The sequence below is a fragment of the Heloderma suspectum genome, chromosome 11 (genome assembly GCF_057233095.1).
Source record: "Heloderma suspectum isolate Gila_16-S chromosome 11, 16-S_ref, whole genome shotgun sequence".
NCBI classification, from domain to species: Eukaryota; Metazoa; Chordata; class Lepidosauria; order Squamata; family Helodermatidae; genus Heloderma; species Heloderma suspectum.
In genome coordinates this window covers 3497693-3518020 of record NC_139468.1, presented here as the reverse complement: position 1 = coordinate 3518020, position 20328 = coordinate 3497693, and the positions used below count along the sequence as shown (strand labels likewise).

The window sequence follows — 20328 nt, the reverse complement described above, 5'->3', positions numbered from 1 at the left end:
CCAGCCCATGCTGGCTGGGGATGATGGGAGGTGTGGCCACACATACATGGAGGGCACCGGGCTGGGGAAAAGTCTAGAGGAGAGAGAGAAGCATATATTACATAAATATTTGGAAAACCTAAGAGAACGCCAGGTTTTTGAGGAGCCAGCTCAGAGGGAGGGAACAGCGGGTGGCAGCAGAAGGGAAGTGTGTGAGAAAAAGATGGAGGATGTGTTGGCGGTGGCCAGGCCCAATCCACAGCAGTGCTTTGAGGAGGAGGGGAAAACTGCTTCCAGCCTCCCTTGGCGCCCCGCTGCCAGTGGGTAGGAGGCGACTTGGTGTTCTGCACACCTGGTTCTATCGTGCTTTCGGTTCCCGTGTGGCGGGTGGTGCTGCATGGCACATGAGCCTTTTTTCGCCTTCTGTTTTCCCTCTTGCTCTAGGTGGCTCGTAAGCTGGTGATCATTGAGAGTGACCTGGAACGTGCGGAGGAGCGTGCTGAGCTCTCAGAAAGGTGGGTGCTGCCCCCTGGGCGTTCAACATTCTGGGTTCAGCGTGGCAAGCATGAGGTATCTGGCAGCCCGTGAGCGTCCAGGTCAGCACTGTGCCGGCGGTCTGCTGTACGCGCCAGAAGGAGGGGTGTCTTTTTGCGTGTGTGAGTGTTTGTGTGCGTACGCCTGCGCGCTTAACGTGGTATTCAGGTTGTTCCTTTGGGGGGTCTCTCATTTGGTTTGGGTCACTGCATGCTTTTTACTCGCTCACTGATTTTTGTGAATGGCTCTTGTGCATTTTCATGTGTTCACTAACAGCCAAGTCCGACAGCTGGAAGAACAGTTAAGGATAATGGATCAAACGTTGAAAGCATTAATGGCTGCCGAGGAGAAGGTACTGGAGCTAATATACATACATGTCTGTGAACCGAATGTTCAGGTTTAGCTGCAACCCAAATCCTTTGGCTATCCTGAACGGCTAGTTAGTCACCTGTTAGCAATAGTGGCTGAATTTTCCTGGTGTTCTTTTCTTTTTCCTTCTGTATTTGGCTTGAGTGGCTTTCTTTAGTCTCAAGTATGAGTGTGTGTGCGTGTGCGCGTTTACCTTCTTTTGCAGCTGATTGAGCCCCAAAAAGAAACTGAACGATCTGGGATAGTGTAAGGGTTTTTCTATAAATAATCCCAAATAAATTTGCCTGTTTTGAACACTCTGTGGTGTTCATATGAGCCGTGTCTCTGTCAGATGCTCTGTGCAGATGGAATTCTGTGAAAGCTGTGGGACAGAAGATTGTCAAGTTCCAAACTGCCTGAAAAGCTGGACTGTGTCTCCTCTGCAAAATGGAGACGTTTGTGGTGGTTGATGGCATTCCCTTTGGGCATCATCCACCAGGGACGCTTCCCCTGCACACCCCGCTGGAGCAAATGTGAGACGCCTAAGAGCCTTACAGACATGCTCTTTGCCTAAAAGGTTGGGGCAAGCTTCAGAGCAAATTTGGGTGTTGCAATTGATTTATACCTTTTCTGTCTCAGATGGGTTCAGCGACTTTCAAGGCCCTTTCTTTAGCTCTGAGATTCAGTTTTCATTTTTTCTCTATCTTTTCTCCCCCCTCTCTCTTTTTTCTTTTGCTTGATTGATCTTCCTCCTGCCCCTTTTCCTGCCTCCATTCCAAAATAATAGCAAATGTGCTGAACTTGAAGAGGAGTTGAAAACTGTGACCAACAACCTGAGGTCCCTGGAAGCTCAGGCGGAGAAGGTACGGTCTCGCTGGGAGGTGCAAATGCTACACGGTGGGCTTTATGACCCAGTCCTTGGAATGTTTACGTGGAAGTAAGTCCTGTCACCTCCGGTCAGGAACTTACTTCTCCAGTAAGCAAGTTTGCTTCCTAATTGGTGCTGATGCTTCTAAATCACCATTTTGCCCACAAGTCCCCAAGGGGATCTGCCAGCACGGTGAATAATACAGTGTGAATATCTGAAAGTTTCCTCATTCAGAGTTGGACCACTGGTCCCTCTAACTAGAACCGTGCACTCTGGAGGGATGGTGGCAGCCAAGGTTTCAGGTGGAGGTTTTTCTCATCCAGTTGCCTGAGACCAGTAGAGGCTGGTGGCTCCAATCTCAGTGGGGTGAATCTGCTCGGGGTTTCACTCAGAACACTAAAGCAGCTATCCGAGCTTGGATAGCTCCTCTAGGGTTCTGACTGAAACCCAGAGTAGATTTCCACCCCACTGACATTGGAGCCACCAGCCTCCACTGCCTGAGACGCTTTTAACTGGAGGTGCTAGAAATAGAACTCGGACATCTCCTGCACTCTGTCCACTGAGCTCTACAGTAAAACAGAACAAGAAAACCATTGCATGAATCAGTAAACCAATAAAACACTATAAACAGTTCTCTTTAGGGGTGCAACCCCAACCTCAGTGGGGTTTTGTTTTTTAAAGCTATGCATTCGAGCCAGTGTGAGCAGTCGGCATCCGTGTGAGGTGGAAGCTGTTTCCGTTTGCAGCTTCCGCTGGACTTCTGGCAATCTGTGGTGAGCCTGTTCAAGAACAGACCGTGGTCTCCATGTGAAATGTACTCTTACTATTCTAGAACTGAAACAGGGTTCATAGGTTGTGTCATAAGTATCCTGCGGCAGGAGTTCTGTACAGCAAACATCTGTCCAGTGTTTTCTGGAAACAAAGGAGATTCCACCATCCTACAAAGCAGATTCTTCAGACCAGAGCCACACCCTGTATGAGTTAACATTAGGAAGGACCTTCTCTGATTCTGACTCCTTGTGGGTTAAACCATTTTTGTGATGCAGAGGCAGGGGTGGAGAAATGCACGAGCATCCCCCACAGTCGCCTGGAGCACCAGAGTTCTTAGACTCACCCATGAAGCAACATGCAGCCCACGAGGGACACTGAAGGGGCCTTGCTGTTTTGCGGGGTGATCTTGGATCTTGCAGTGCAGCCACCTGGAACAAAAGACACCTTTTTGCCTGCCCTGTGGACCTTTTCTCCTTCCTTTGACATCTTTTAACAACTTAAGAACTCTTCCAACCCCATTTAAATATTTCTTCTCCTCCCCCGACTTAACATGCTCAGTACTTTTCACCCTTTTTCCTTATGACTTGTTTACATAAGTATGTGGTTCTTGTCACATGAAGAGCGATAAAGGAGAAAGGGAGAGGCAAGGTGCAACATCATACTGAGTCAGCCGTAGTTTGAACAACCCAGAGAGCGGATCTTGGATGCAGGCAAAGGTCTTTCCTGCCCCCACGACCTGAGAGGAGGTGACGGGAGACGGCAGGCGTCAAACCGGCAGCCTCCTGCCCTTGCGGCGTGGCCCGCTTGCAACGCCCCCTGTTGGTGAGGGTGGATCAGGCCTGTTTGTGCCGGAGTAAATGAGCCACCAGCTTTGAAGCGGTACAGAACTCTTCCTTAGGTCAGCAGCTGGCAGCCATGGAAGACACAAACGTGACTCACTAAAACGCAGTCTTTTCCGATGGAGGAAGCCTAGTTAGCAAGTAACTAGTGAAACCTTTGAAACACACTGTACAGTATACGAGTGGGGCCTGCAACTAGAGATGTGAAGGCCTGGGGAGGGGGGGAAGAATGGAAAAAATAGAAACCCCCTCTTTTCTTTTTTTGCCAGGAAGTTCTGAAAAATCTGAAAAACTGTTTTTTCCCCAAGCCATCACATCTCTGCTTGCAACAAACTGGCTAGTGTTCCAGCTAGCCAGCCAGACGTGCCCTCTTTTTCTGGATATCCCATCTCGCAGACTCAGCATTCTGTGGCCACTTGGCATGCTCAGTCCTCATAGGGCTAGTTTGAGGCCCCCCGCCCTTCAGGGTATGCGTTCACCAGTTTTTTCTGTACGTCTGCAAACCTTGGGGCTCCTTCAGACCTGCTGATACTTCCCTGTTGTGTATGGATGATGCCGTTTTGGCTACATACACATTGGCACTCATAACCTGAATATCAGAACTAGAGGGAATGATTAAAAGGTGGAATAAAAATATAATTTAAAAAATTACCGGGCGTGGATTACTTAAACCTGTTGTGATCCAAAAAATGGAGGCCTCTGTTGAACCATTTTGTGTTCAGCAGTTCTCACAATCCTGTGCGTATTTACTTGGAAGTAGGTCTTGCTCTGTTCAGCGCGACTTAATTCTGAGCATAGGATTACAATCTTAATTCAGCTCAAAAGGCCATCTAAGTGGGAACTAAGTTTGTATTGGCATTATTTGAAACATCTTAGAAGTGTAAGCAGTAGTTACATCTTTACAATCAACCTTCACTTAGCCTCGTATGATCACATCTCTGGCATTGTAATTTGGCTGGATTCCTCCCCTGCAGCCACTTTTCGTATGCTTGAACATATGATCCTAAGCGCACCAGATGCTGCAGAGTGTCGCATTTGTATAGGTAACGTGGAGACTGAGGCCTGCCATTCCTTTGTTTGATTTATAGTACTCGCAGAAGGAAGACAAGTATGAAGAGGAGATCAAGGTCCTTACTGACAAACTGAAGGAGGTAAAATTAAGAAAGGGTGTGTGGCACACACAGGTCTGGCCTTCAACAGGTGGGAACATCCTGGAGGCTGCCACCTCTGTTGCCCTCCTCCTTCTGTCGCCTGAGGTGGTCGCCTCACTCTGCTTAATGATAGGGCCGGCCCTGGGAGGAGCTTTGTATGAAAGCATTGCTCTGCTTTGGGGCAACTTCCATTCAGCTGAGGGGTGGGGGTGGGGGGGCTTGATGGACTCCATCCTTTGTGTATTAAAAACATAGAGATAATTGAGGTGTGACATTTTTGCTTTGGATCAGGGCATTGGTGGGGGTCCCATGTTGAGAAGACCGTGTAAAGGAGATGGTTGGATCCTAGCTCTTTCAGGATCTGCCCTCTGCTGCAGCATCACGCTAAAATCTCTGGAGGGCCACAAGTTTCCCACCCCTGGTGTAGAAATGACCTTTTCTCTGCCTCTGTGCAACAACGTGGAAGTGTCCCCACATCTTCCTTGTGGCTTTTGTGACATGCATGTCTGTGTGTTTTGACTCCAGGCTGAGACCCGAGCTGAATTTGCAGAGCGGTCAGTAACCAAGCTGGAGAAGAGCATTGATGACTTAGAAGGTATGATTCTGTCTTCATGTCCCTTGCAAACCCAGAAGGCCGATGCCATGTCTGCCCTTCTTATCATGGGCACTTTCTTTGGGCAACCTCTTACTCTGGGCCAGTGCTAGCCAGTGCCTGTCATGGATCAGTGCTCATCACTAGCCCACTGCAGGCATCCCGTCAGTGTGCGATTAATAGTCACGTGATGGGGAGAGTGTGGCCAGGCCATGAGGAGAGCCCATGCGTGTTTGGCAGGCTTCCCAATGGCAGACATTCTCGCAACATGTGAAACATGGGGTGGGGCCACGGCAACCATTGTTAGCCACGTGGCGATCTTTCCTGATAGGTGATTTGGCCCCCCTCAACCAAATTGACATTATTGGTAGGTGCCTACAACTGGCCAGAGTAGAAGCTGATGGCACTGGGACAGTTGATGGCACTGTGTCCTGGACAGAAGTGTTCTCTGTGCCAGGACAGTGACTGGCTGGCGGCCTGCCTTTTGGTGCTCATAGATTCATTACACTGAACATTTGTGCCGTGAGCAGGACAAATAAAAACGTCTGAAAATGGGGTTTAAAATGTTTTAGTATTGGCTTCAGATGGACAAGGTTTTGCTTTTTGCATCTTTTGCTTTTATTTCTGCCTTTTCCTTTTTTTCTTTTTTGGTGGTCTGAGACTTCCTCCCTACAGACATTGAAACTCCTCCTCTGGAATATTCCATTGCCAAAAGAGTAAACAAGTCAGATAGGAGATATTGTCAGTGCCTTGAGTTCGTTGGCCGATAATGTCAGCCAAGGGAGGCATTGTGCTCATTCCAATTAGGAATGTTGCAAGTAAACTCAATTTTCTGGTACAGATAAGTGAAGGTCAGAGCAGCTATTTGGTGGCACCCACGGGCTAATTTGTCAGCAACATTAAAAGCATTGTTTGTGTGTCAGTGAGCAGCATCTGGGTAGCTCCCCACAGAGTTTGCTTCCGAGCTCTTAGCAAACCCTTCCAGTTTTTTTTCCTTGAAGATTTCTCTTTTTCCTCCTTTTCGTTCTCATTCTCGTGGGGCTCCTGGGTGGGAAAGCGGTGCTTCCCACGCAAGACGACTGAGTGCAGTGCTGGAGTCAGAGAGACTCCACTGTGCTGTGTGTGGCTGCCCAAAGGTTTGCTCCGCCACTCCCAAGGCGGAGAAGGGGTTGCAGGACTCTGGATATGTCTGGTGGGGGAGAGCGATCCAGTGGGGGTGGCCTTCGCTCCAGCGCCATTCCTTCTGCTGTGCAAATGGCAGCTCTGGTAGTTGTGCCAAGCTGTTGGCTGAACCTTTGCCGTGGCACCAGACTCCAGGTGGGCTGGCGGGCAGCTTCCATGACACAATTACAAACCTGGAAGAAGAAGCCGGAGAGAAGAGGGCCTCGACAGGGGCTCGGAGAGGTTTTACTCTGGTGAAATGGTGACGCCCTTGTCGGTTTCAGGTTGGAAACCCTTTCCCAGAGGCTGTGCGGCCTTCTGCCTCCAGGTGTGCCTGTAGCCTAGTTCTTACAGAGGGCGTGGCATTGTGTCTGGGCTATACCACTTCAGCATTTCAGCATCTGGGTCTCACATGAGGAAAAGCTCTTCTGTACAAAACTGGGCTGCCAGGGAGAAGGACAGTTCTCTGTGTGTAGGAAATTGTTTTGTACGGAGGAGCATCCAGAGACCCCCGCGGTCTGAAGCGGTATAGCCTGGACATGGGCTTCTACCCTTCATGAGAGATCCAGGGCTATACGGCAAGGAGAGGGCAGAGGTGACTTTGCCTTGCGGCAGCTGAGTTACTGCTCTTCACGGGAACCACACTGGGGTCAACCAGGTTTCGCCAGACTAAACCAGGAGTAGGCGACCTCCTGCTCTTTTGGACTACAGCTCTCACAAGGCCCAGTCAGATAAGGTTCAGGGATAATGGGAGTTGTAGTCCAAAACATCTGGAAGGTACCAGGTTGCCTGCCCCCCGGAGTAAACCCTTTCTTTGCCCACGTCAAGTTCCCATCGCCCTCTTCCGTTTCTTCGACTGAGGGGTGCTGCCTTTTTCAGCCAAGTCCAGAGACTTTGCCACTCCAGGAAAGCTGTGGAGAGCATCCCATGAGGAGTGTCACTAGAACTAGTTTTCTTTGGGTTTAATGGAAGGTTAACATCAAAGAGAATTTCCCCCATATCACCTCGGTGTTTGTTTACCCATTCACTGGCTTGGCTTGCTGAAGAATTCCATCATAACGTGTTTTTCCCCCACCCATGTTCAGTTATTCCATTATCTGAATTCCTTCTGAATCTGCTTAACTTCTCTGTATTTTTATTTCACTCTCTCATCCTGCCACGCCACTGACTTCTGCACACCCTTTCCCCTTCTCACTGCTGTGATTTCCGGATGGTCTTTCCTTTCATCACCCCTGGTCACTCGCCACTGCTGTCTCCTTGCACTTCTCCATTCCCCTTGGTGACCCTTAGATGAGTTGTATGCTCAGAAACTCAAGTACAAAGCCATCAGCGAGGAGCTGGACCACGCTCTCAACGACATGACTTCAATGTAAATGGCTTCCTCCCATCTTTTGCCTGTGCCCCTCCTCCCTCGGGATTGCAAAGTGCAGCCTTGCAGATAATACTCACTCTTTAGTGCAGGGGTGGGCTCTTGGCAGCCTGGCACTGCTGTTTCTTACAGTCTGCTCTTTAAAAACTCAATTTTAACAAAATAAGTTTCTAGCCCTCAGCATTTTGGAGATACGTTTTAATTTTAAAAAATGAGAGGATCCGTTACTGAGAAGGCTTATAATCAGAGGGTAAGATGTTATAACACAATAATTTAGAATCTCTCATAAGGTTTATGTCCACTTTGACATTTCAAGAGGCACAAGGGAGTGTCGATCAGCATTGGCTTGTGCCATATTAATGCACATTGCTGCTAAGTCAGCTGTGGTGTCCCACAGCTGTCTACTGAGGCCCTTGGTGCTGAAGAACTTAATCAGGAGAGAGAGAGAGAGAGGTTGCCTAGGAACTTTTCTTTTGCAATAAAGAGTGGGAAATCTTCATGCTTGGGTTGATGAATTTCTGTAACATTTCTGCAAGGCTCACTTTCACCTAGCTGTGTACCGTCAAGCGCTTCCTTCCCCCTCCTGCTCGTCCCCCTACCCCGATGTGGCTGTGCATTGGGGTTCTCTTCTGTCCCAGAATTTCTAAGGTTCTGTTCATAAGGCTAACAATTTTTAAAACTTGAAATCCTAAACTTGTTTACTGGGAGGTGAACTAAGTCAAAATCAGTGGGCTGTGCTTCCTAGTAAAAGGATGTATACTGGAGAGGGGGTCCTGAAGCATCTTTAACTGGATACCCCCTTGATAGCTTCTTACAAGTGGGCAATATGTTGACAGCATGATACAAAGTATGAGACCAGTTGCTCAGTGACTACTTAACAGCATTGTTTGGGGCGCAATCTTACTGCGATAGATGGCCACCTCTGACCTCTTCCGAAGCCGGAGGCACCCACCTATCCAGTGCAGGGCAGCTGAAGCACTGAGGAGACAATTCCCTCTGTGCTCCAACTGCCCTGCAGTTTGCTTAGATGCCTGATTTCGGGCATCTAAGTGTGGCTTCAGGGAGGGGGTGGGAACGGGTCTGGAGACCGCATAGGGAGCTGTCTGAAACTCCTGAGGTTCACCCCACCCCAGGAATGCCCCATTTTCGCCCTCTCCACGCTCTGCGTTACAAGCACGGAGAGGCACAGAGGGGAGCCACGGTTCCCTCTGCACTGGGGGGCGGGAGGGGGGAGCACGGCTTGCCGGCTCCAAGCGCTGTCTACGAGCTCAGAGCCAGGAAAGCAAAAAATCCTGTCTTCCCTCAAAACGCTATCTCGGAGACGTAGGATTGCTCTTTTATTCAACTTTAATATATATCATTATCATTATTATCATTATTATACAAAAGAATAATCAGTAAAGTAATTAAAATACATTAAAAATTATTCAAAATCTGCCATTTGACCTAAGACAGCAGCATCAGACTTAAAACAACACGCCATTAAATGTATGTCTAAATAGATATATTTTCAGAACCTGCCCCAGTGTGGGAAAAGAGGATGCCTACTGGATATTGCCAGGGAGGGCATTCTGGAGTTCTAGTGCCACCACCAGAAGGGCCCTTCCTGTCCCTTTACACTCATCTGTCGAAGCTCTTATGGTGGCTGGTGGGGCAGGTGATGAAGTAGTGTAACATCTTTCGGATTTTTCAGATTCTTAGAACTTACCCAGATGGCTCTAAGGTGGGCGATCAGGTGCACCAAAGTCCAGTCTGAGAGTTGGTTTGGTCCACATAGTTTTCATTCCCATGGTGAACATGGCAGTTTTCCAGTAGGCAAATGTTCCCTATCTTACTCCCAGCATGCTTCAATGCCATGAAGGTGGAATGGCGCTTATCCTGAAATAGCTAATCTCTAGACGGGGAAAAGGCATAAAAAATGCTTGAATAATAGACATGCAAAGTTGAGTCTCAAGAGTTCTTATCCATAAAACACCACCAACACAGCAGTGTTGATACTGTACAAGAAAGAGAGAAGGTACTTATGAATGCTGGATGTTGTAGAGCAGCGCCCCCCCAAACCTGGTGCCCTCCAAATGTGTTGGTCTACTCCATGATGGTTTAGAATGACAGGCATTGTAGTCCAATGCATCTGGGGGACACCCAGCTGGGGAAGACTGCTGTATGCAGTCTATGAGTGTGATCTGCTTTATAATATTTAAGAAATACTGGGCAGAAGTCAACTATACTGCGCTGATAACCTTGCTATCGTTCTGATAACCTTGGTAACAACAGGGTATGCTAACTAATAAAAAATAACAGTAAAAGGAAGCCTGCTCTTTCCAAAGTGCATGGCTAACTGTACAGAACTTCATTCCTTTAATATCTACACACTGATTGATTGCTGTTTTATAGCCAGCATTGGGTTTTGGTTAGAGTCTCCATACGTCTTGCAAATTACCAAAGTAATTTGCATTCTCTCCCCCTCCCCCAATTTAATTTACAAACAAAAAATATTTCTTCATGTGCTATTTTGCGATATTTTTTGTTGTGCCCTAGGATTTTATTTTTAATTTGTGGTCCAAAATCATTGAGAGCCTCGTGTGGCGCAGAGTGGTGGGTGTCAGTATTGCAACCGAAACTCTCCCCACAACCTGAGTTCGATCCCAGCGGAAGCCGGGTCTCGGGTAGCCGGCTCAGGTCGACTCAGCCTTCCATCCTTCCGAGGTCGGTGAAATGAGCACCCAGCTTGCTGGGGGAAAGGTAGTCACAACTGGGGAAGGCAATGGCAAACCACCTCGCTACAGTCTGCCATGAAAACGCCAGCGAAAGCGGTGTCTGTCTAGGAGTCAGCAATGACTCGGTGCTTGCACAGGAGGAACCTTTCCAAAATCATCTGTCTTGATTTTCTAACCTTCCCTAGAAGTCCTCTGTCACACACTTAACATCCTTAAGAACATTTTGTGAGATATTTTTGCTTGAGAACAAAGCAGTTTTTTGCATGCGGACTGATGGCCATAGCACAGTTTGCAGTGATGGAACCTGGCAGGATTAAAATGCAGTTTTAAAAGGTGGAAATTCTCTGACAGTTGGAAGGCCCTGAAACAGTACAGCCTTCCCCACCTTGGTGCCCTCCAGATGTTTTGGGCCGCAATTCCCAACATTTCTGATCATTGACCATCTGGCTGGGGCTGCTGAGAGTTGAAGTCCAAAACATCTGGAGGACACCAGGTTGGGGAAGGCCTGCAGCAAAGGATTCCCCCCGCGCGCACACACACCATTAAAGTGAATTTGGAAAAGGGGGGGGGTGAAAGTTACATGCGTTTGACTTGAAATACCAGCAGATGTGTAAATGAGGGTATTTTAACCAGATCCTTTTGACTCTTGCTTAGCACTGTGTGTGCAAGCTGAAGTAAGCCGAAAAAAGAGCGTATTTTTAAAAAGAGCTATTTTGTGAAAGTGCTCTCATAGTTGCACTGACCTTTCAAAAAATCTCCCATGAATGTGTGCAGAAGATGTTTGTACAATGGACCTCTTCTCCCTACACCCCCACCCTTTTGCCTCTAGATGATATTCGCCTTTACTGCCCCTCTGTGCTGATCACCCCAGTCGTCCCTAAACTGTGTGCCACAGAAGAACTGCAGGTGTGCTCCCAGAAAAAAATATTGACAATGCAGTTAAATATTTCTGTGACTCGGACAACCCCTCCCACAGAGGAGGTGACCCGTTATGTCTCTGGGTGCTTTAGTGCTCCAGGGTTGTGCAGAGACAGAGGGGGTGCCTCTGAGGGCTGAGCAACCCTTACTCTTAAAAACCTAAGGAGTAAGCCTTTTTATTTTTACTGTTAAGAATGAAGTACAGCTCCAGTTTTAATACTTAGGGGTGGTGGGACGGGGGGGAATCTGCTTTCAAAAGTTTTTGTGGGGGAATGCTCCATTATTTCCTTGCCCAAACATTGCAAAGTTCTGCAAGAACCCAGACCTTGGGCTCAGAACTGAAATGGACAATGGAGCAACTTCATGCAAAAGGGGTTGGTTTGCATGAATTTGTCCCGAAGTGCAAGATTTTGTTTGTTCCAAATGCAGCGCTTGGAGGGTCTCGAGGGTTTTGATTTGGCCAGTGCATGAAATGGCCATCTCACATGTGCCATAAAAAGCAGGAGCCAACCCCCTTATCAAGCAAGGCAGACTCCATTTCTCTGTTCTGTTGCATCTTCTCTTCTTTTCCCCTCCCTTCAATCCATCCATTATACTATTTTTATTTCCTGTCTCTTTATCTTCACACAGATAAATGTCTTTGCTTCGCTTCTCCAAAGACATCTCCGTCACACTGGATAAACCATCTTTTCCAAGTTACTGGCTGTTTCTCAGTTCATTGTCCTGTCCTCCTACCTTCCCGTAACCTTTTCTTCCTAGCACTCGACCACAGGACGTGGGGCACTCTCTCCCTCTCTCTCTCCCTTCTGTGCCTTTTTGACTGTACAGAAACACTCCAACTTTCAATGTAAAATAAAAAGATCCCGCTGTGTAAGCTGTATCTCTTTTGCTATTCCTTTTGCCTTTTATTTATTTCCATCATTTCAAGTTTGAATAAAATTAAAAATCTCCTTTTTCGCCATTGGGGGTTATTCTTATTTTTAATTTTAATTTTTTTGCCTGTCTCTTTTCCTTTCTTTTTGTTCTTCTCACCGCTGTTCATACATCGCATTTCACAAATCTTCTGTCTTAAATACAAGAAATACAAAACCAGCCAAGTTGAGCCTATTTTACTAGATTGGAAACTTTCCTAAAGTTTCTTCCTTTTCACAAAGATGTTTCTTTCTGGCACTTGATCCTCCTCCTGATCCTCCAGGTAACATTTCTCGGACTGGGTTTTAAGGTGAACATTTGGAAGTCTTTAGTCTCAGAGCTAAGGGTGATGTTAGTCGTGGGATAAATGTGAACGTCCACTGTAGCCAGGGATGTGTGTGTTTACACTGTCTGCAGTTCTATGCAGAACTGAGTATTCTGAGAATCTTGGCTTTCATTTAAAAGCAAACAGCTTTCTGGCCCTAATGATTGTGGGTGGTATCAAGGGCAGCAGGAAGGACATGTAAAGGGTGATGGAAGCAGTAAAGGGTGATGGAAGCAGCAGCACAGTCAGAAGGGGAGGCTGGAGACCTGGGTTGGGCAGAGGGGAAGAGAGAAGAGCCCAGGCTCTGTCAACAGAGGGAATCGGTTATGTGTGGAGTGGGGGGGTGCTCAACACTTCCCCTTGTCTTCAAAGCTGGTTCTGTGCAAAGCATTCATTAGAGCAAGTATTCACGTGTCCCAGGCTGAGTTGGACTTGCTGAAGTTGCTCATCATGGATCAGGTTGTGGTTGGGAATCGTCCTACGTGGCCAAGCCTGGAGACGCTTAGATGCTGCCGAAGTCATTAGCTAAAAGATTGCCAGGGGGATAACTGGTTTGTGAATGATGGCCCAAACAGCTGCCCTCTTCCGACGGCACTGAATTCTTGAGTTGGACAAAAGTTGCGTGTGGAGGACTTTCTGCCTTTTGCTCCTCTGCTTGGAACAGTGAAATGTGGGACTGGATTGCTAGCGCCATTGTTTGTTGTCAGTGCCAGTCACTGTTGTACGATCTCGTTTTTATTTGTTTTTTAAAGCATTTTAGTTACCTTGCTCCTGGGCCAGAAATGCTCCCAGAGTGGCTGACATACGATCAGCGACAAACAACAGGCTTGCATTCTAAAATACATGACACAGAAGGGTGAGGAGGGAAGAGGGAAAACAAGCACACTCAGGCACCTGCCCTTAAAGTTGAAGTTATTAAATAGCAGTCTTCATGATGACCAGCTGGAGTGGAATCTCGTCTACGGGCGAGCACATAAGATCACACCTTGGCCTCCAGATTGGTTATTCCAGAGCGACTACTGACTCCTTTTTCCACCATTGCTGAAGTTGCCCCAAACTGAACTCTGTCAGTGATTGGTGTAGTTCATTGGTTACACACACAGAAAGTGAGAGATACTGGCTTCTTGTAAACGGAGAACAAAAACAGAGAAACAAGAGGCCAATTATAACTGTGCAAGAGTAATTGCTGAAATGTCAGAATAACAAAAATGCTTACACAATCAATATAATTGCTTCATCATTAAGAAATTGTAATTTTACAGTATGTTGATGTATAGTGGCAAAACTCCATTTCAGTGGGAGTGTCATTATTGATCCATGTATTATGAAGAGCAAAATGAATCCAATTTCCATATGAGAAGAAACATCACAATCCTATGGATGTCTGCTTATAAGTAAGCCCATCTGAGTTCGGTGAGGTTTATCCCTAGGTAAATGTATACAGGATTGCAGCCTAAGGATGTAGTCCTGTACCTGTTTACTTGGGAATAAGTCCCATTGAACATAGTGTGGCTTACTTCTGAGAAGGCATGTATAGAATTGTGCTGCAAGTCATTGCACCCATGAGGGTGCATAACAGTGTGATACTTTGTAAATAAAGAGAATACAAATAAAATATCCAAAATGCTTTCTCAAATCAAGATTTAGCTTCTCCGATAGACCATTACTTTCAGATAGCAAAATCTGTAGCTATCAGAAAGGTTTAGTCTGTTGAAGATGCTGAATCTTGATTTGAGAGTGCCTTTCAAATAAATATTTTGTTTGTTTTCATGATACCTGTTCTCATGGTATTTACAAATTATCTCACTGTGGGCAAGTGACTTGGTGATGTCTCTTAGATGAAAATTGGATAATTACACTTCTTATATTTGTCTTCACAATACGTGGAAGGTTTAATGATGAAGATCATTAAATAGCGCTCTTCAAGTACTTGAAAGGTTGTCACAGAGAGGAAGGCCAGGATCTTGTGTCGATCATCCCAGGGTGCAGGAGACGGAATAATGGGCTCAAGTTACAGGAAGCCAGATTCCGGCTGAACATCAGGAGAAAATTCCTGACTATCAGAGCAATACGACAATGGAACCAATTGCCTAGGGAGGTGGTGGACTCTCCCACACTGGAGGCGTTCAAGCCTAGGCTGGACAGCCATCTGTTGGGGATGCTCTGACTTGGATTCTTGAATTGAGCGGGGGGGGGGGGGGTTGGACTCGATGGTCTTGTACGTCCCTTCCAACCCTACTATTCTATGATAAGATTTAGGGCACAATCCTATGCACGTTTAGCCAGAAAAAAGTCCTGCAACTCCCAGCACTTGGCTGGGGAACACTGGGAGTTGATGACTTTTCTCTCTAAACGTGCATAGGATTGTGCCCTTAATTGAAATGGACTTTTGCTGGCGATTGGTCAGTTCTGTAACATTACAATTTTTCATTGATGAAGCAATCGTTACATTTGTGTTACCATTTTTATTATTCCAACTTTATTGTGGCTTATGTCATATATTACTCTTGCAGATTTGTTACTGGCTTCTTATTTCTTTATCTTTTCAGAATACTGGTTAACTGAAAAGGTTTAAACCAGTATTTTTATATATTGAAAATACATTGGGAAAGAGGCCTTAACCAATGTCTGGTCACCTTTATGATCCCATTGTGTTTGGTGTACCTAATTATGTAATTTATTTACCAAATTTCTTTGCCGCCCGTCATTGTTTTCAGGGTGGCTTACAAAAATGCAGTTATATGTGTATGTATAGGGTGGTTGTAGACGCTTTTTCAGCCCGAGGGATGAATTCAATTTTGGAGAAGCTTCCAAGGGTGGGGTCAAAGATACCAGCACATTGGAGCTCCAAGCTGTTACTGCCAGTAGCTAAGCCTTAGGAGAGGCATTTCAGCTTTATTGAATAGGAGAAAAACTTCAGAAGCCAGGAAACCAAATGATTGGTGGTCAAGGAGAAGGGGACGCCTCTGGAGAAGCCCCCAAGGGCTAGTTTTGACCGGGAATTGACAGGTCAGTACCACTGTCATATAGAACCTGTGCTGTGCCTCTGGGCATAGAAAGAGCTAGCTAACAGCTGCCCAGAAGGTTGATGACACAGGGACAACACAGCCTGGATTCCATCACTTATTGGCCGCTGTCAAGATAACATTTTAGAGGACTCTCTTCTGCAAGTAGGAAGCCTCTTTGCACTTGAATTTTAACACACACAGGTTTGGGGCTTCTCTCCATTCAATAATGGAGTCAAAAGAACAACTCTATTTTCAGCCACTCAGTTATGCAATGAAAGGAACATGCATCTGACACCTTAGGTAATCAGAGTCATCTCAATGAATGACTCTGATGACAGTCATTCATTGAGATCCCAAAGGTGAAGATTCATTGGGAAAACGCTAGTAACTTCATTGTATGTTGACTAATGGAGTCAAGAAAACTTCTGGGTGGCTCGGGCTGGTCTTTCTCCTATAATGAAGATTTAAGTGATCGTAAGTGTATGTACTTGAAACAAAGTTGGATTACGTCAGTGGGAGCATATCCAGCTAGGTGGATTTAGTAATGAAGCACAAAGCATGTGGGTTTAAAAAAATAAATAAATCTGGCCGTCTCCTACTCTGCACCCTTAATAGATCTGTTTGGCCCTGCCTCATAGTACACCACCAACTCCCCCTGCCCCAATTGCAGAAATGGGTGGGAGTTCTCCAATATATGAATGGCTTGTTTCTTATGTGGCTGTTGGTCCTGAACACATTGGCCACCGTTGATGGTAGAGGTTTCTTCCTTTCTAAGGTTCTGTCCCATAGCAAGGTAGAGCACCTAAGATTGTGTGTGTTTGGGCTTTTTGAAGTAGATGCTTCATTAGGAATATAAAGCAGCTTCTACTGACGTGACTGGGGTGGGTTTTTTTCCTGTTAACTTTTTGGCTGTCTCTCTAACTTTTGATTCCTTCTGCTTCTTTCTTCTCTCTTCTCTTCTAACCCGCTTGCTGACTTGCACAGACCAACTCTACCAGCAGCTTGAGCAAAACCACCGTCTAACTAATGAACTAAAGTTGGCCCTGAACGAGGATTAAGCTTTAGTATGAATCCATTCTTTCTAATGAATATGTGTATGATTCATTTGATATAGAAATATGCAAGAGGCCTGTACATAGTAAGAAATATTGTCTGCTGTCAGTGAAGGTGAAGCTGGCTTGTCTTAGGAAAGGTTTACAGTTCCCTAATCAGCTGTGCTCTATTTAGATATTTCTTTTCCTGCTTCAAGACCAGCTATGCTCTTGGTAATAATTTTTTTAAAAACCACATACACAAAACCAAGCAGCCTCTACCTCTTGTAGTTATTTTATCGCTAGTAAGTGGAAAGGAGAACTTTGAAACCAGAATCGTTGTTTAAAAGATCCCAAATCAGATGTACTCCTGGCTGGTTCATATTTGAAACTTGAGCACATGCTTTCGAGTCCCAGTAAAAACAGCTTTGTGCGTGGGTCAAATCAGCCACCCAAGTAAGAGGCCTTTTGTTGATAACCTCTGGTCAGTTTAAAGGTACACTGGCATCGTGGCAAAATCACTGTTGATGTTTTGGTTGTATGTGGTTCTGGAGCTTTGTGCTTATGTGCAGCATCAGTGAAGTGTGTTTAATGGCTGTCCTACGAAGTGTGCATGTCACATAAACTAACAACGGTTGTGATTTTTTAATGTTAATGTTTTTGCTTAGCTGCAAAAATAAGTCAACTGGGGTTTTCCCAAACTGTCAAATTGTTGGTTCCTCTCTTCCCCCCTCCTTTCGTTTTCTGCTAATTGCTAAATATCCGTGATGTAAAATTGCTTCTGAAGTCCCATCATCAATAATTTTAAGAACATGTTTAAATTTCCATCTCAAGGATTTTCTCTGGAACTGACTGTCTGACACACCGTTTTGCTTTACTTTTTAAAGGAGACTAGTTATGTTGGTCTGTTGCAGTAACACCAACAGACTTATATTTGCTCTTAAGGTACCCCAAAGCTTTATTTTAAAAATTACATTAAAAAAAAATACTCTTCCTTCCCCCTTCCCCTGCTGGTTCTCCCAACAAATATTTGATGAAACATGAACTAGATGCTCTTGTGCCAAAAATAAGTCTTTGTATTTGGCACCTCCTTTCTTTCTGGGCCCCGCTTGGCAAAGTTTTTTGCGGTGCCTGGCTGCTGCAAGGTGCTTTGCTTTGCCACCTTTTGGTTTTACAGATGTTCAAATCTGGAAAATCCTGGTGTTTCATGCCCATGCACACTTCATTCCCCTTCGCAGTGTTTTTTGCCTTGGTACAATTAAAATAAATAGATGCATCCAAATGACAGCTTTTCATTTTTCTAATCCAAAACAGAGAAAGTGGCACATGCCAAAGAAGAAAACCTCAATATGCATCAGATGCTGGATCAAACTTTACTGGAGTTAAACAACATGTGAAAACCCTCTTAGCTGCGACCACACCACTTAGCCATTTTGTTTCAATTTTTTTTAAACACCTGCTTGCCATGAAACCCCCTGAAATGTGTCTTCATTTTATTATTTTCTTCCCATGATGCTACAATCACAGTACCATCTTGCTCAAACCCCAGGCATGGAGTCGGGGAAAACATCGAGAGCGGGAAGCTATATATAGGTTACATCGTGTGTCCATGGTTCAGCAGTGCCATATGCCTGACTGAATGTTGCCTATCTTTTGTATAGAGTTGAGTAACGCTATGTGGAGTCCTTATTGGGACGGAGAGACGCTTCCATCTGTGCTGCCAACTTAGATATTAAACAAAGATTAATGTTAGAAACCCAGGAAAGGAATTGGGGGCGGGAAGGGGGGTGTTGATTGGCATCCCTTGAAACAAAAGGTAGTTGTGTGGTCTTTAGACTGGTATTTGTATAACTCAGCGGTTTGTCCCGCTTATAATTTGATTTTCTTGGAGGTGCCTCAAGCTGCAAAGGTTTGGCTTTCCCATAGCTCAAGAACAAAACAGACCTGTGGGCCCCATTCGAAAATATTCAGCGCCTGGGTTCAGAGACATATGCAATTCATGGCTCACTACAAACTGTTAGGCAGCATTTCGGTCTGCAACGTCATTCTGTGGCAGCGTTTTAAGATCTGCTGCACTGGGGAACAAACCAAACGTTTTACATTGATGAATTCCAGTTGCGTTCTGGTTTCGCCTAAAGCTGAAGGGAATCAAATAAATTTGGTATTTGCCACATGTTTGTTTGACACACTTTTTTGTTTTGTTTTGAGCAGTTTTTGAGAATCATATCTGTATGTAAACATTGTATAATTGATAATGGAATAAAACACACACTCTAGGACATTTTTTTAAAAAAACTTGCTGCCTTGTGATGTTTATTTTCCCACCTTAAGGGTTCTGTGTGTATAATGCATGGAAACGGAGGGGCAAAGGTTGCAACTGGGCCAGCACCATTCCTGTACATCTTCCCTTCGTTTCAATAGGACACGCGGAAGAGGTTGCACGGTGTTTATTTATTTGTTGCATTTCTGTCCCGCCTTTTTTCCTCTTGCAAGGAACCCAAGGCGGCTTACATTCTCCTCCTCCTCCTCCTCTCCATTTTATCCTCACAACAACAACCCTGTGAGGTGGGTTGGGCTGAGAGTCTGTGACTGGCCCAAAGTCACCCAGTGAGCTTCCATGGCCGAGTGGGGACTAGAACCCGGATCTCCCGGCTCCCAGTCCAGCACTCTCACCACTTCACCACGCTGGCTCTCCATCAAGTGCACCCCATACGTAGGGCAGTAAAGAATGGGGCCGCTCTGCTGGGTCTGTTACAATCGTGGGGCCCGCTGCTTGAGCAACAGGGCTTTGGCACTTCTAGAAATAACCCTGCAGTGAACACCACCTCCTTCCCATGGCTCCATTTGGAAGGACCCGTTTCAATAAGAGGAGATTGGGCTCTAATCCATTTTCTATCAATGTAATGTCATCTCTGTCTTGCCCCCATTGATTTTTTTTGTATTTTTAATGAATTTGAATATTAAAAATTGCACTCACAAACACCCCCCCCAAAAAAAAATAACCCCAGAAATGCTAGTATCTGTATCTGTGAACTCCTTTGACCCACCCCATTCCAGAAATGAGCTGCCCACTCCTCAACAGTGAACTGAGAGGGAGGGCTTGACTTTCCTATTAAAGCAATCTGGAGGCTGCAGGAACAAATGAGTTACTGTGGCAAGAGCCAATGGAGGAGCTAAAGCAATAGCCCAAGTGCCTGGGGAGGATGAGAGTTGCAGCCCACAACATCTGGAAGGCACCAGGCTGAGGAAGTCTGAAATTGAAGGCCGCTCGTGGGTGGGCTGGGTTGGTGGATCCCTGAGTATAGGCATTTGACCTGTTCAGTTGCGAACACAGCGCTCGGTCCATGCAGGCACATGTCATCCCAGAAAACATTCTGTCTTCCCACCTCTGCCCTGGCTGGAAATATTGGTGGTCTGCTTTACAAAACAATGGTGTCAGACTGCTGGAATTTCCAGCAAGAGCTCCAGAAAGGGCGCGAACGGGAGTGTTAATTTGATGGTCTAGTCCAAGTTTGAATGTGCACCTTTGCAACCCAGTGGATGAGGGGGTAAAGCATGGCCAGTGTCAAAGACCACAGATTCAAGACTTGAACTACAATGAATCAATTGCATTATTGATGCCCAATGCCTGAAAATAATAGTTTCATTTTATTCAATTTATAACCTGCCTATATACAAAATACTCTAGGTGGCATACAGAGTTAAAAACAATATTACCAAAAATAAACCCTACAATAAAAACAATACAGCCTAGAAACAGTATATGACAATCAGCAAAGAGGAATAAGGACTCTAAAAGGGGAAG

General features: G+C 45.7%; 1 protein-coding gene across 6 annotated transcripts in view; it reads left to right on the top strand.

The window, feature by feature from the left end:
- TPM1 (tropomyosin 1) overlaps window positions 1–19513 on the top strand; it is a 39768-nt gene extending 20255 nt beyond the window's left edge. For 3 of the 6 annotated variants that reach the window (XM_084816669.1, XM_084816672.1, XM_084816674.1), the window contains 5 exons: window positions 424–494; window positions 790–865; window positions 4428–4490; window positions 5016–5085; window positions 17838–18812. In XM_084816669.1, the coding sequence (XP_084672795.1) occupies window positions 424–494; window positions 790–865; window positions 4428–4490; window positions 5016–5085; window positions 17838–17920 (363 nt within the window). In that variant the 3' untranslated portion in view covers window positions 17921–18812. Of the gene's footprint in view, window positions 1–423; window positions 495–789; window positions 866–1648; window positions 1725–4427; window positions 4491–5015; window positions 5086–17837 lie in introns of all 6 variants that reach the window. The other 3 variants (XM_084816668.1, XM_084816671.1, XM_084816673.1) reach the window with 2 other exon arrangements.
- Window positions 19514–20328: the final 815 nt, after the last annotated feature.